Genomic DNA, 15,133 nt, shown 5'->3' with positions numbered 1-15,133 from the left:
AAGGACTTTTATCTGTAGTCACTTAAATAAACTGTTCCTTCAGGTTCATCAAGATTTTAGAATTGGTGGATCTCTCCCTCTTACAATTAACTTTTATGGCTGGATTAAAAGAAGAAAGAAAGTTCTACCTTTCTCAGTGTTCACCTGGTTCCTCAATTTTGGATCTACTAATCTGTGAACTGAACTGGCTGAGTAAGCCGAAAGGAGTAAAATATTTTCACTTATTTCTGGTTAAAATTTGGTTTAGTATTTAAGCTAGCTTCACAGGCTTAACCAAGCTTTTTTCTAATCACTTGTGCAATTTACTCTGATTGATCACCAGGGGGGGGTGCATCCCAGCCCTAGCCCACCTCAGCCTCGCTGAAGCAAGGACTAGGCTCCATGCGCTGAGACCAAGGCCCAAGCCCCCTGCACAGCCTCAGCCTTAGCTTCTCCCATCTCACCCTCCATAGCATGTGGGCGGCTTTGCCCCAGCTTCTCCTGCCATGGGGCTGGCCTGCTCCCATAAAGGCTTCAAGGGAAAACTTCAGCAACCTGAGCCAACAGGTTTAGTATTAATTATTAAATTGCAGCCTGAACCTCAGGCTTTTGTCTGAAGTATGTGATCCGTGTTAACAGCCGCTGTGCAAATGTTGGTCTTCATCTCTCAGCTCGTTTCCCATTGTGCAAGGAGGTAAAATGATATGCCTCTGTGGACATTTTTCCAGGGGAACTGGTGGGCTCCTTGTTTCATATGAGCTTTGTACTGGACTACACGCCTTTCAGATGCTAAGCAGTAGTTCACCCCAAACTACTCAGGTTGGTATAAGAGACACTGGATAAAATTTAATGGTTTGTTATACGCAGAAGATCTGATGATCCTACCTTCTGGATGCTGAGAGAAGGCTTTAATTTGTGTGTTAAGTCAGGAAAATGAACACAACAAAAAAAGCTACAAAGGCTCTTTAAAATATGTCATGTCTGGTGCAGCATTCAACAGAGTAAATAAACAAAGCATAGGACTACATAGTAAATAAGAAAGATAAAAAAAAACACTGAACAGCTGCCTCATTCACTGAACACTATTAATCTGATCTGAAAGAGGGAGGGTTCCTGTGGAAAAACAACATGCAAGCTTGTAACCAAAAAGCATCTCAAAGTATGTACATAAGTGGTTTGATTCTCCCATAAAAGAGGTGAAAAATCAGCTACAACTATTGATATCTGGAGATTTTATACCAGAAGAAGGCAGATGTTTTGGCCAAGGATCAAAGTTTCAAGTTCATGTTTGGCTCATTTAAGAGGTTTAGATCATTTCCTGACCGCCAGATCTTCCCACTGAAACATTGATGCTTTTCTATTTCTTGTGCTTTGCACTATTCACAGAGCTGAGAAAAAACAAAACATAGGAAAGTGAATTTAAGGATCTATGTGGTACTGGGAAACTGGTGAGTGGTAAAGCACGGGATAAAGAAGAGGTGAGCCTGAAAGCCTAGCAGCTGAGGGATGGCACGTCACATTGCACGACCACATTGCCATCCCATGGTAAGCCCATCGCAGCTACAGCCATAATGCAAGTCCTGCTTTCCTCGCCTTCTCCTTCCCGTTGGGCTCCCACTCCTTCTCCGGGGGCACAGTGCTGCTTTATTTGAACATGGCTGTCAGCAAAACAGTCAGCTGCACAGACCAGCTCCCAGTTCTTCCTCAACATCAAGGAGAACAGTGGCTTTTCTGTGAGGCCACAGGATAGAGTAAAACGTGCTCCTCTGCCCTTTAGGGAAAAGGATGATGTCTTTTTTGGTGAAGAAAAGCCTTTTTATTCTTTGACTTTAAAATGACCTGGAAGAAGATACAACACCACAAGAACCTGAATTATGTGCTCTTTATTCCTGCTTTATGATAGCAAATAAAAACCTATATAGAGTATGGTGTGGGTGGGTATATATTTAAATAGCTAATTAGCACATGGCTGGGTTTCATCCACTCTGTCAGGAGCCCAAAATACATATCTCTGATGCTGGTAGTTTCAAGGTCCATTTAGATATCTGGATTAACACTGGACTTTTTTTTGGCTGTGTCAGCTTCACCCAGGATCCGTCCCATACCATCAGGGCAGTAAAATGCCTATGTTGACTCTGCACAGGGCAGGAGAGAGCAGCCACAGCTTCTGCTAGTGGCAATGTCTGTTAACATCATTTTAAACTAGATCCATCTGAACGTGATCCAGAAGACAAAAAGCCTTTCCACACTATGGATGCAGTTTGCAGACACATCAAGCTAGTGCAGCTGCTGAACAGGGCAACCTCCCTCAGCTCCACTCCTGCATGGCAAACAGTAACCCAACTCAGGGAGCTGTTGCAAGTTAAAGCTACTGGGGGGAAAATGTTATTTTAATCTACAGTAGCTCCTTAGTCTGGTTTTAACATAATTTAAAAGAGAAAAGAAAAACAGTTGCCAGCACACAATGGAGAAGAAAAGCCCTTGGAAATCTCCAGGAGGAAGTCTCATCAACAGAACATTTCTGCTCCTCTAGATCTTTCTGAGCTATTTCAATGAGCTCCAGCTCTCTAATAGCAGCTTCCTAAGTACCACTCATCTGCAAGAGGCTCTTATCTCTCTGTATACATTTTTTATGCAACGTGCTGAGCTGTGATTTCTTGGAACAAGTTTTGCCTTCTTCTGGTGAAAAAAGTAAATCGCAAACCTGTGTCTCATCACTCACTAAAACTATAACCATGGCAGCCTTGGCCATGCCGAAGGAAGCCAGTGCTGCTCACCACCTACAGCAGAAAGTGTTTGGATGGAATACATCCCAGGTTTGGTCAGACATCTGCAAAGATTTCAGTGCCTCGAAGTCCCCTGCACACTCTACAGACGGATGGGATTTAGATGACTGCTGGAGGTAATTTTGCCCTCTCCCAGTTTTTTTTTTCTATATTACTCCTTTTCCTACCAGTTGGGCCAAGGAGAAACTAAGACCTGATTCCAAAGCACTCCAGCTACAAGACTTTGGAAATCCAATTTTCAAATGTGTTTTAACAATACGGGGCTCCGATACAAAGCAATTTCAGATAAACAAACCTTGGCTTGTCCATGTCTCTGTCACCTTAAAAGATGGATTATAATCTCCTAAACTTTGTTTTGGATATTTCATCCTGGCTTTCCACTACGCTCTTCCACAGAGCAATGCAGAGGGCCAAAGCTGAGCTGAAACTGCTCTCTCCGGAGGACAAGCAGCCACAGGCTGAATGCAGGAGCGGGCAGAGGCGAAGCAGACATCCCCCCCAGCATTAGAAAGCATCCTCGTGGCCTTGCACAGTCTCCCTTTACTTTTGCCCACTCTTCAATACCCTCCCTGTGCCAGAGTCAAAGCCAGCATTCACCAGCAACTTGCACAGACTGGGGTTAAAAGAGGAACCTGTTTCTAGGTTATCGAACTCCAAGTAAATTACTATCTTAGGAGTGACTACAGAGCACAGCAGCCCAAACTGTCACAACAAATCAATTCCCTGCCCTACAGCTACCATAGAAAATGGGTCAGTGGAGTGAAATGCTCACACAGCACCAGCAGCAGTGCAGTGGGGCTCCGTGCCAGACACGGCTGCTCCACAGGCAGAGCCACAGCTCCCACCACTATGGCGCAAGGGAACAGCTGAAGCCCACAGGGCTGCCAGTGACGGACCATGCACTCAGGTTCCCCACGCCTCATCGCTGGCATGGCTGTCCCTGTCAGGGTGCCTGCTCTCCTGGTGGGATGGTGGCTGAGACTAAACCCTCACCCACCCTGTTCCCTTGCACGCACCCCACTGAGCCTTTGCTTCATGCCCTGCAGTGAGGCGACACACACGAAGGCAGCCAGGAGTGTCCCCAGTTTCCCCACCAAGCATCACAACCTTTGGGAGATGGTCCTCCTGCCCAGCAGGAGAGCAGGCATTTGCCAGCCTCGCCAGTCTGCAGGCACTCACGGAGCACAGAGTGCGGTTGCTCTGCCCCCTCGTGAGCACAGCACCATGCAGTCTTTAATTACACAATCACATGCCGTTGCTCAAAGACTACACCACCGACTAGACTATTTTTTTCCTCCCATGATACAACAGCACGTCTCATATTTTTCTGTGCAGCAGTGGCTGATACACTTTTAGAGCAGGGATTTGGTGAGCAGAAATTCTGTGCAACTGAGTTAATTTATATCATAGTATGCATGGGGTAATCTTCCCAAAATCTGCATTTTAATTATTTCTGCACCAGTGCTAGGAGAGTCTGGTGAAGAGCCAGGATTTCCCAGAGAGTGCAGTGCAACTCCAGGCCCCCACCGCCCCTCATCCAGGGATCCTTTCATTTTCTGCCAACATCTGAAACTGAGGAGTAAAATGGGTTTGGGACAGCAACTTAATAGCTCATATATGTGAGTAGGTTTTCACTATTGTTTTTATTATTGGATTTTTGACTTACAACATTTTTTAAACATAGTTTCATTTATGCTTTTCATATGAATTCCTTCCACAATCTCAGCATTTCTATCTACTGTGTTATCCACAGTCCGCACCATGTTACTTAGCACATGGCATATGCACAGCAGTGCAGAATACAACTCCCCATAGCTGCAGGAAAGCAACCAGTGTGATGGACTGCACCTTGTCTAAGAAGCCAAAGCAAGCTGCAGGCAGGTTTGCTGCTGTGCCTGCCAGTACTGTGCTGCAGCAGTTGCCTGGAGCTAGCTCTCAGTGAATTACTCCAAGTGTCTGTAGCTAACAAGCCAGTGCAGGCTAAACCAAGTGGACCTTTTCACATGTTTTTCATCATTCAAGTCCATCCTGTGTCATGGGCTATCATGAGGGGACAGATTCTGGCTCAGAAAAAATGTGCCCAATGGCATTTCCTACACCTGGCTGTCTTTCCTCTGCTTTCATTTAAAGGAGACATAACACAGCAGCAGGTAGCAAATTTTACAAAATGGGCCTTTTTATTTACAGATACAACAACTCTCCCTTTGCAAAACCACCAGCCAGTAGAAGCATCCCTCATCACATGGCTCCTCCCCAGCATCTGCAGCTGTGCCAGCATGAGTGCCTGCAGCCTATGCTCCCTGTACACACTGCACCATGCAGCCTACCCAGGTGCCTGCAGCCCATGCATCCTGCATGCACTGCACCATGCCGCCTGCCTAGGCACCTGCACCTGTGGTCTATGTGCCCTGCATGCACCACACCATGCAGCCTACAGGGGTGCTTGCAACCCACATGCCCTGCACACACCGCACCATGCCACCTGCACAGGCATCTGCACAAGCAGAATCATGCTGCCGTCAGCAGCAGTTCTCTGGGCCGCTGCTCACAGCCCGCATAGCACACCTTGCTGGGCTGCAGACACACATCCTCGGTTTTGTTTGGTGGGTGGACTCCCAGCACGGTGAATCTGAACCAAATCCCAACTGAATGGCTCACACCATTTCTTAGTAGCCTTCCTTCCCACCATCAGTCCTGACTAAGCAGAAGTTCAGGAAAAGTTTGCTTCTCTCTTTCTTAATAAGAAAGTTTATTTCTCGGTTTCCTTTGGCTTAAAAAAAAATCAATTCTTTGTGCACTGTTTTTCAGGCTTCATTCAGTTGCGTTAAGGAGATAACAAGCTGGAAAATATTTTCCTGAAGTATCAGGTGACTGAAAAGAGGGACCAGGGCAGAGCCTTTTCTGCAGCCACAGAGGGAAATGAGCTACTGGCAAACCCACAGCAAAGGGAAGCTCTGGCCTCAGCAGACACCTCAGCCAGCCTCTTACAAATGAAGCTGGGCAATCCAATGCCTCCAAAATCACTGTCTGCCCCAAATATGGGACATTTCCTCTGCTGGTCCCAGACATGTCATCAAAACCCTGAGAAAGGGAGAAACCTTCCCAAATCCAGGAAAGACTGCAGCCTAGACACCCACAGAACATTCTTCCATCGGATGAAGCTACTTGAGCAGCTCCCAAGCTTTCCTGGTTGCAATGCCAGCTACAGAACCATGCTTCAGCATGATTCCCATCACAAATGAAACTGAATTCTCCTCAAGATTTCAGATCCTACTTACAACCCTCGTAGTTTGGAAACTGATGATCTGGCCTGAAATTCCCAAGGTCTGTTGCCACCAGGACAGCATCCAAACAATGCTGCCAAAACAGACTGAGACTTCCCACTCAGCACTGGCCAAGCTGCCCTGGTGCTGCCCCATGCCCACGGGTGCTGGCGAGGAGGACAGAGCACATGTTCCCAGCAAGGCTTCTCGGAGGTGCAGCACAGCTGTGTTCACATGCTGCCCCAGAGTTGGACTGGGACAGTCCCTGTCCCTGTAACAGGGAAGGCTGTCCTCACAATGTGCCTCCCCTGCAAGCCACACAGCAGCAGTTCAGCACCCTGCTTCCCTGGCACAGCCCAGACAGCCACAGCTCCCAAGTGGCAGCATCAAAAGAAACACAACCATGGTTCAGTGTCTCTCCCACACAAATGGCTTTTTGTCTCTCATCCCAAATTAGCATCCACCCATCAAAGGGACTGTTTGCTCTTTATACCACTCTCTTCCCCTCTGCTGGAGCATTAATCATCATTGCTACTTACTCCCTAGCATGATGTTTCTTACTGGCTGAGGTTTGGAGACCTAACTCAAGAGCCATCTCCTTCTTGCCTACGGCTCTTGCTGCTCTTTCAGTGACTTCAAGCACCTGGGCAGATGGCCTCACATCTGCGAACCACACAACCAGTTTGCTCCTCAACTCACACAGCTCCACACTGATCCTAGCCTTGCCATTCTCCACACCGAGCATGCACCATCCCTGCTCACAGCTCTGGTGGCACCTCCAGTTCCACCAGCCTTCCCCACAGCTCTGACCTCCTCTGGGCACAGGGAGACAGGTACAGCCTCCTGTCCCAGCACCAGCCATTGACACCACCTGCCTTGTCTTCATGCTGCTGTGGGGCTCCTGGGGCACCTGGGAGACTGGCCACCCCACTTGCAGCCATCATCTTCCTGGCAGCACAGAGAGGCTGCAAGCTTTTGGCCGTACTTTGCATCTCCTCTGCCTGCAAAGGGGTAGGCAGAGACAAAGGATGTAAACAACTCACAAGCCCACAGTCTGGGGTAGGAAATACTGGAATAATCCTCCTCATTCTTCATCCTCATGATCTGGGAGATAGCAAGGATCTGATAGGGATGCTGCAGCTCTAGACAATGGTCCCAGGGACCCCCCAGTACAGGAGCAGCTTGTCCCACACATGTCAAGTGCTGCTTGTCTCCCACTCCCCAGCCCTTGCCCCTGCCCCTGCCCCTGCCCAGGGAAGCCCACTCTGCCATCATGCCCTCATGCTACCCCAGCCCAGGGCTTTGGGAATGGTGCCACTCCCTAGGGCAACTCTGCTTTTTAGAAAGGAGGGTGTTTTGCGAGCCCTGTCAGTCAATACACCAAAGGGTTTATAGCCTGTTTATGGCCTCTGCAGAGCTCTTTGCCTACATGGCAGTAAATACCACCAGCTACTTCTGCACTGCAAGAAGAGGAATTTCCTTTTGGTAGATGATTAACATGTGCTTCCTTTCCATTCCAGCACACCTCTTCCTGGTTTCTGTACTGCAGGAGAGCCTGTCCTTCTGTCACATCTCCACCTACCTCTCTACATTAGGATGTGTCTGTACAGAGTAGGAGAACACTTTGCAAAAATGTCATGTTCTTTGTGTGCTGCAGATTCCATTTCTCATGCTGTTTATATGGGTGTTGGGCAGCTTAATCTCTTTTTCTTGAGCTCAGAGTTACTGCAGGTTGCTCTGTTGCTCCCTATTTAACCTGAAGTGCTGACCCATCATTAGGATGTAAACAGTGAAGTATCTGAAGAGACTGCCTTTTCAGAGACAAGGTCACAACCTCAGGTGGAGATTTGCCCCTAACAATGGAAACCACTACCAGCAAATTCAAAGGCTTTCCACTGAACAAAGATAGTAAAAGAGTGTTGCAAGGAACTTAAAGAGCCTTGGAGACAACTCCAAGAGAGCTAGGAAGCTTGACTTGAAGAGTCAGCTACTTAACAAAGTCTAAAAACCCACCTGGGGGCTCTAAATTTGACAGGAGACATACATTTAAATAACCTGAACTCTGGCCAGTTGAAGACCTGATCTCTGAAACACTGACAACCATAATGAAATCCAACCTGTTACTGAAGAGCTACTTGTGCACTCTATGACTGAAGACCCCACAGGAGATGAATCCCCATCTTAAAGCAGAGTTTGCTGAAGCAAAGCACATCTCCCATCAGCAGGGTGCTGTGGCTGCCACACCAAGTGCCCAGGAGCCACCCACATGAGGCCAGGGTACAGGGTCACTTCAGACAGTGCAAGGGCTGGAGTTCAGGGAGCAAAGCCCTTTTGGCACACAGCACACAGTCGTCAGCAACACACAGTTCTGTGGAGACCAGCCATTCCTGTTGGGAACGCATCCTTTTTCCTTATGTTTTCACCTGGCACAGAATAAGACAAAAGCCTTATCTCTCTGAATGATCCCTGATACATATGCTTAGAGCAAATCCCAATCAGGTCCAGTAAGGAGACAGAGCAGGGCCTGGAGAGATGAGGTGTGAAGCAGTCCTGCTTACAAGACAGGCATTGACTGCCTCTCTTGTGCATGCCTTACCCCTGCCTGCAGGACATCCCTCCCTTTCCTCAGCTCACTAGAGTCCTAGTCTGCTCCTCCAGGCTGACAGAGCAATCGTGAGATCAGATCCCTCCCAGGGCACAGACATGAACCTGCTCTGGAGCAAGATCCCCACACAGACCTGCACAGCAGATAGAACAGCAACCTCACTGTCCACCCACATTGCGTTCTCTAGGGAGGGCCACCACCGAAGCAGAGCCAGACAGCCAGGGCAGCAAGTGGGAGAAAAAACAAGGGAAGGACATCTCTGAGAAGATGCCTGCACCTCAGGTTCTTCCCTGCCTCCCCCCTCTCCTCACCTCTGCAGGGTGTCAGGGCAGAGAAAGCACCCAGGTGCAGCAGGCACTGGCACAGCCAGCACAGAAGCTATCACAGATCAACCATGCACACTGCGGAGATTTAATGAGGTTCTAAGCCCAGGAGCTGAAGCATGTGGCAATGCCTTCTCGCGATCAGAAAACATAGGAGAGCCACAGACTCCAGCACACCTGAGGACACCATGAAGGAAGAGATGGGCAGATGGAAACTGGCCTGACCCTGGAGCACCAGATGGGCTCTCTGCTGGTGACAGAGACTCAGGGGAACAACAGCCGGACACCAGCTCTGAAATGCAAAGGCCTGGCCCAGCCCAGCCCAGGGAAAATGGTCTGAACAAGAGACCCTGCCAGGACACAGGTCCCCCTGGCCCAAGAAACCACGTGCTGCAGCTCTCCTGCAACCTGTACCCTGATGAGCCACCCTAGGCCAGCTGCTCCAGGAACGACAGCCAGGCTCTGGCCTGCCAGATGCTGGCACAATGCCAAGGAACTGCAGGCTGCAGCAGGACCAATGCAGGCCAGGAGCGGGGGCAGTGATGAGGGATCTAGGAGTCTTGCAGCCTGCCAGTAGAGTAAGGCCAAGATGCCCAGCATCCTGTAAGAGAGGAGGAGGGGGCAGAGAATGCACAGAGCTCTGGAGCACCTTCTCATGAGCTTCTCCAAGACACAGCAAACATTCTTGGACATATCCCAGAGCCCAGAATGCCCCACAAAGGAGACAGAAGAGTGAGGGCAAGCATAATAGTGGCAGATGGGACAGGCCCCATCTCTTGTTTTCCCTTTGTCCTCTTTCACACTGGATAAGCCCTCATCTGCTTGAACGGCACCCTGCAGACAGGGACCAAGCCTGTCTGCCCGGGGCCCAGAGGACAAGCACTGTGAGTGCCCAAAGCAGACAGCTAATGCACAGGGGTGATCTGCAGGGAGCCCAGGGAAGTGCAGGGACATTTACAGGATGCTACACAGCTTTTAGGGATACATACTGTTAAGCCAGACAGATCTTCCCTGCCTCCTTTCATTTAAGTGAAGGTATCTCAAGTAGCAAACAAGAGGAGTCTGCAAAATAGGCAGTTGCTATTTGGGAAATCAGCCCCCACCTAAGCTACAAATACAACAGCCCTCTGCAGGCACTGCCTTGGTCAGAAGGAAAGGGATGCTCCTGCAACAAATAACCAGCCCCAGCACTGTGCTATGGACCCGGTATACAGGAGTACAGATACACAGGAGTAAGGCGGGGGTGTCCAGCTCCCCTGGCTGAGCCTGCACAACGGCAGAGGGGTATGACAAAGCAGTGGTCCTGTTGCTCCATCCTTTCACTGCTGCACAGGGCAGAGGTGCTGTGCAGGGCTGGTCCCTGCTCCGCAGGGAGCCTGCAGGCTCCTAGCCCGAATCTCCTCTCCCTTGCCCTCACAGTAAGTGCCATCACTGTTCTGCTGCCAGTGGAACATGGGTGTCCCAGTGCAACCTCTGTCACACGTATCCCATGAAACCCAGCACTCGCCGCCCTGTGATGTGCAGCCGTGGGGCCAGCTGGCCCAGCAGCCCCCATGGTGCCAGGTCAGGGCTGGTCCCGAGAGCCCACGCCTCCATGAGTACTGCATACACAACACTGCTCCCACTGCAAAGCTGGAGCCATGAGCTGAGACTGCAGCAAATTCTTTTACACATTAACCAGGCATGCAGCGTGCCAGTATGCGAGTGCTGTGGTGCTCTTATCAGCACCTAGCAGCCTTGCCCCACGTTCCCAGTGTTCCACACCACTTTCCTCTGAGCACAAAAAACCCTGCCTGCCGTAAGGACTCGGCCTCCCCCAAGGGGAGCAACACCACCGGCCTGAGATCCCAGCAACTCAGGCAGCTCACAGGCCTCCCCAGCACGCCTGCTCCACTAGCCCTCCTCCCCACCCCAAGGAGTGGCAGCAGAGACTTTTCCTCCATTCAGCTCTCTGATACACACCTGCCCCATGGGGAAGGGAGGCCTGGGAGGAAGATTCCTACTTTATACATGCAAAGATGTTGTCTTTGCAGAAACTACCCCGTTCCCACCACAGCCTTCAGCAGCCTCAAGTCTAGCCAGGCTGAGCTGCTTCCATTCATCTCTGGGACTATCCCCTGGCTGTAGTGAAGGAGTCACAGAGGGGTTTACAACACACCATCACATTTAGCACAGGCATCAGTGCTTTCTCCAACAGCCATGCACATTCCCAGAACAAACTAAGACAGATAAGGGAGACATGGAGCAGGGCCTAGGAAACAGCAAAGCGGAGAGGTGGATACCATGGCAATGTGCAGAGCAACTGTATTCACTGACAATCCTCAGGCCCTGCACCGAAATACATCACACAATGGGATCTGGGGTAAGGACTAGCAGTAGGACACAACCCAGACCTGTGCATCAGCATGGGTGGGCACAGAGATGGCAGAGAAGGAGCTGGTGTTCGAGTGCTAATACTGAAGGGAAAAAGGAAAAAACAGATACTCTTTCTGAGAGCCAGGCTCACAATCCCAGCATGGGCTGCAGCAGGCCTGGCTGGGCAAAAGAAAATGGGTCCAAAGCCTTTCCCGCAGCACAAGGTCAGTCCTTATTAGTGCAGTGCATCTGCCTGTTTGATTCTTCGACAGCAAAGGCAGTGCTGCCTCTGCTGCTCCTTGCAGAGCTTGCCAGCTGAGCCTGCAGAGCCAGTATCTGTGAGCATGCCAGCCCCTCCATCCCAATGCCCAATGCCTCCATCCTCTAGTAAGCTCTCTGGCCCCATCACCTACCCCTCAGTCACCAAGCAAGGACCCTCATGCCACTCTCCCAAAGAGCACTTTTTCCCCAGGAACCAGGAGGGCTCTCACTTAGCTTAACCCCCCCCCCCCGTCATGCTCTGCTCACCCTCAGTCCCTCCACCCCTCATTCCCAAGGGGCACCCCCTCCTCCCGCCTGCTGAGCCTCCTCCCTGGCCACAGGCACTCCCTGTGCCTTGCAGTCCACACTTCCCCCCACAAGCCATCGCTCCAGACACCCCATCCCTAAGGAGCACACTCTTCATTAGGGCCACAGCTATCTCACCCTTAAGCAAACTTTTTCCTCTGCCTTCCTGGAAAACACCTATCTCCAAACTGCCCTGTGAGCCTCATCCCCAGCTTGGTCACCAAACAGCCTTCCCATACTGACCTCAGTCTCCAAGCTCTTGCTCCCCACTGCAAGCACAGCTACTCATGCACACTTCCCCTGCCCTGAGCATGTCATCTCATGGGGGCCTCACTGTGCCACTCAAAACACACTTGCACCTCATGGCCTGAGCCAGCTAGCCCTATGTAGATAATGGGCCCCAACAAACAGCCAACGCCGCAGGGACATCATGTCCTAGCACAACCTGCCACCTCTGAAATACTGGGAGGTCCCACAAACCCCTAGGATAACCACCTCACCATTCCTGGTACACTCTGCGGAGCTACAACATTCCACTGCAGCACATGGCTGCAAAAATACACACTGTGCTCTGCAACAGCCCCACCATACCCTCCATGGGTATGCTGTGCCCTGCCACAACACCTGCTGTCTCACAGCCCAGCAGATGCACTGTGCTTCATGGAAGCTGCCCACCATGCCACCCCAGTTTCACCGGCAGCCGGTGCCTCTCCATGCCAGCCACATATGCTGCCTCCTTGTCACAGCTGCCAGACCAGCACGCCACGATGTACGGCACCCGCTGTGTCAGACCTCGACTCCCTGCCGGTGACACCTGCACATCGCCCTTGTGGCTGTGGCACCGCAGCCCTGGGTACACTGTGCCTCTGCTCAGCACAGTCGTCTGTCCAGCACACACTGCACCCTGCCACATGGCACCGCAGCCTGACGCCCCAAACCCGCAGGTGTCACATCTGTGCGCACACAGCCCATTCACATCCACGCCTGGCCAGTCCCTGCCTGCGCCCCTTCCCGGCCCCGCCTGCACGCTCCGCCGGCACTGGCTCTGCTGCTGCGCTGCGGCCCCGCTCCCGCGGCCCGGCCCGCTGGAGCCGCTGCCGGAGCGCCCGGGCCGCTCCCAGCCGCGCTGCCTCCGCACTCGGGCAGGCGGCGGGCGCTGCCGGCGCCGCGGCTCTGCCGGCCCCGTCTGGCGCCGGTGCCAGTGCCCGGCGGCGGCAGCGGCCCCGCGGAGCGCTCGGCGGCGCCTCCCGGGCCGCTCCACCCGCGTCCTCCCTGGCTCCGCGGGGCCGTGGAGCCGCCCGGCAGGGGCCGGAACGGGGAACGGGGGCAGGGAGCCGCCCTGCCCGGGGCTGGGAGCCGGGAGCGGGGGCAGGGAGCCGTCCTGCCCGGGGCTGGGAGCCGGGAGCCGTCCGGCCGCTCCCGCCGCTGGCGCTGCGAAGTTTGCCCGGGTGGTGCCGGCCGGCGGCGGCCCCGAGGACGAGGCAGCGCCGCTCCTGGAGCCGGGCCGGACCGGGGTGCGGCGGCCAGTGCGGTGGGGGTCGGTGTGCGGGACCCGGGTGCCCGTCGGGGCCGGAGTGCGGGGCTGGGTTCCGGGCCGGGAGAGTAGGTCGGGGACCAGGCCGGGATCCGGGCCAGGGGGGTGGGCCGGGGTCGGGGGCCGGGGGTGGGGTGCGGGGCCGGGTGCAGGCGGGCACTCACCGTCTGCTGCAAGTCGGGGATGCCGATGCGGACGACGATGGCGCCGGGCGCGGGCTCCTCCATGCGCGCCGAGGCCGCCAGCTTCGGGGAGCGGGGCCCGCCGGGGGCCCGGGCCGGGTCGTGCCGCGTCTCCTCCCGCAGGCCGGCGCCCGGCTCCCCGGCGGCGGCGGCAGCGGCGGCGGCAGCGGCGCGGGGCTGGCGCTCCGGCTCTGGCGGCGGCTCTGGCGGCGGCGGCTCCGGGCTCTCATGCTTGCTGCCGGCGGGGCTCAGAGGCATGCTCCGTGCGGCGCGGCGGGGCGGCCCGGCACCAGCACCGGCACCGGGGGCCGCGCTCACAGCCCGCCCGGGGGCCCTGCGGGAGACACGCGGTGAGCGCGGCTGCGGGGACCCCGGGGACACCCCACACGGGGACCTCGCGGGGACTTCTGCCCACCCCACACAAGGTTCTCCATCTCCAGGCCCTTCCTGAGGAACCCCCACCCCATGCAAGGACCTCACAGGGGACACCCCCCATGCAGAGATCCTCATGCCATGGACCATGTAGGAACCCCCACACACTTCTTACAGGCACTGCACACCAGGGAGCTCACAGGGGACCCACCCCCCACTCAGGGACCTCGCAGGAGAACCTCTGCCCCATGCAGGAATCTCGCAGGGACACTCCACACCATGATCCCCAGGGCAGAGACCTTGCGGAGGATCCCCACAGGCTCTCGTGACAGGGATCTCACAGGGGAACCCACTCCCCACACTTGAGCTTCACAGGGAACTCCTGCTCCATGCAGGAATCTCCTGGGGACCCCCCCACACACACACGGGGTTTCGCTTGACAGACTTTGTGTAGAACCCCCCAGCCACAAACAGAAACTTTACAGAGGACCCCTTCCGCACCACATGGGAATCCTCATGTCAGAGACTACTCACCTCCTCCCCACTGCCCACACACAGGAAACCCCATAGCAGAAACCCTGCTGGGGATCTCCCTCACAGGGATCCCCATTACAGGGATCCCCACAAGTGCCCCCTACAGCAGATGCCAACTCCTCCAGCCCCTGTGGTGTGCATAGCTCCCTTTGCAGTTGCTCCCACCAGAAGGGGCCCCCTTCCTAACAGAGGGACTGGGCAGTAAAGCATTCTCCCCACCCCCAGCTGCCCCCCATCCAGGCACATGGATACCCAGAGCTTCTGCTCACCCAGGGAGGGCTTAGGGAGCAGTGCATGCACCTGAGCTGGCACAAAGAATCTTGCACAATACCCCAGGCCAGAGGATGGGCTGTCCCCATTTCTGGGGCTTGCTCTGCTCCTTAGCTCCAGGGGCATCAACTATTTCCTCTCCAGACTACCACCATCACCCGCAGATTGTCCCAGTGATCTTGTCATGGCTCTGCAACCATCATTCTCCATTCCCACATCTGCACCAGCATATCTAAAGGGCCTGCCTGGCTCCTTCCCTGTCTGCAAGGGGGGAGTCATGAGCAAGGCTGGATGTCAGCAGCTCAAGATGTGACTTGGGGAGGGCTCACCCCCTGCTTGTCCCTGGTTTTATGGAGAAAGGTC

General features: G+C 53.7%; 1 protein-coding gene across 7 annotated transcripts in view; it reads right to left on the bottom strand.

Moving 5' to 3' along the window:
* SHANK3 (SH3 and multiple ankyrin repeat domains 3) overlaps window positions 1–13,703 on the bottom strand; it is a 402,299-nt gene extending 388,596 nt beyond the window's left edge. For all 7 annotated transcript variants that reach the window (XR_009958823.1, XM_062579208.1, XM_062579216.1 and 4 more), the window contains exon 1: window positions 13,577–13,703. Coding sequence is in view for 6 of the 7 variants with exons in the window: in XM_062579208.1 (XP_062435192.1) it covers window positions 13,577–13,639 (63 nt within the window). In the remaining variant the exon portion in view is untranslated. The remainder of the gene's footprint in view (window positions 1–13,576) is intronic.
* Window positions 13,704–15,133: the final 1,430 nt, after the last annotated feature.

Source organism: Rhea pennata, chromosome 1 (genome assembly GCF_028389875.1).
Source record: "Rhea pennata isolate bPtePen1 chromosome 1, bPtePen1.pri, whole genome shotgun sequence".
Lineage (NCBI taxonomy): Eukaryota > Metazoa > Chordata > Aves > Rheiformes > Rheidae > Rhea > Rhea pennata.
Note: the sequence above shows the minus strand (reverse complement) of the source record. Positions and strands in the feature narration are given on the sequence as shown.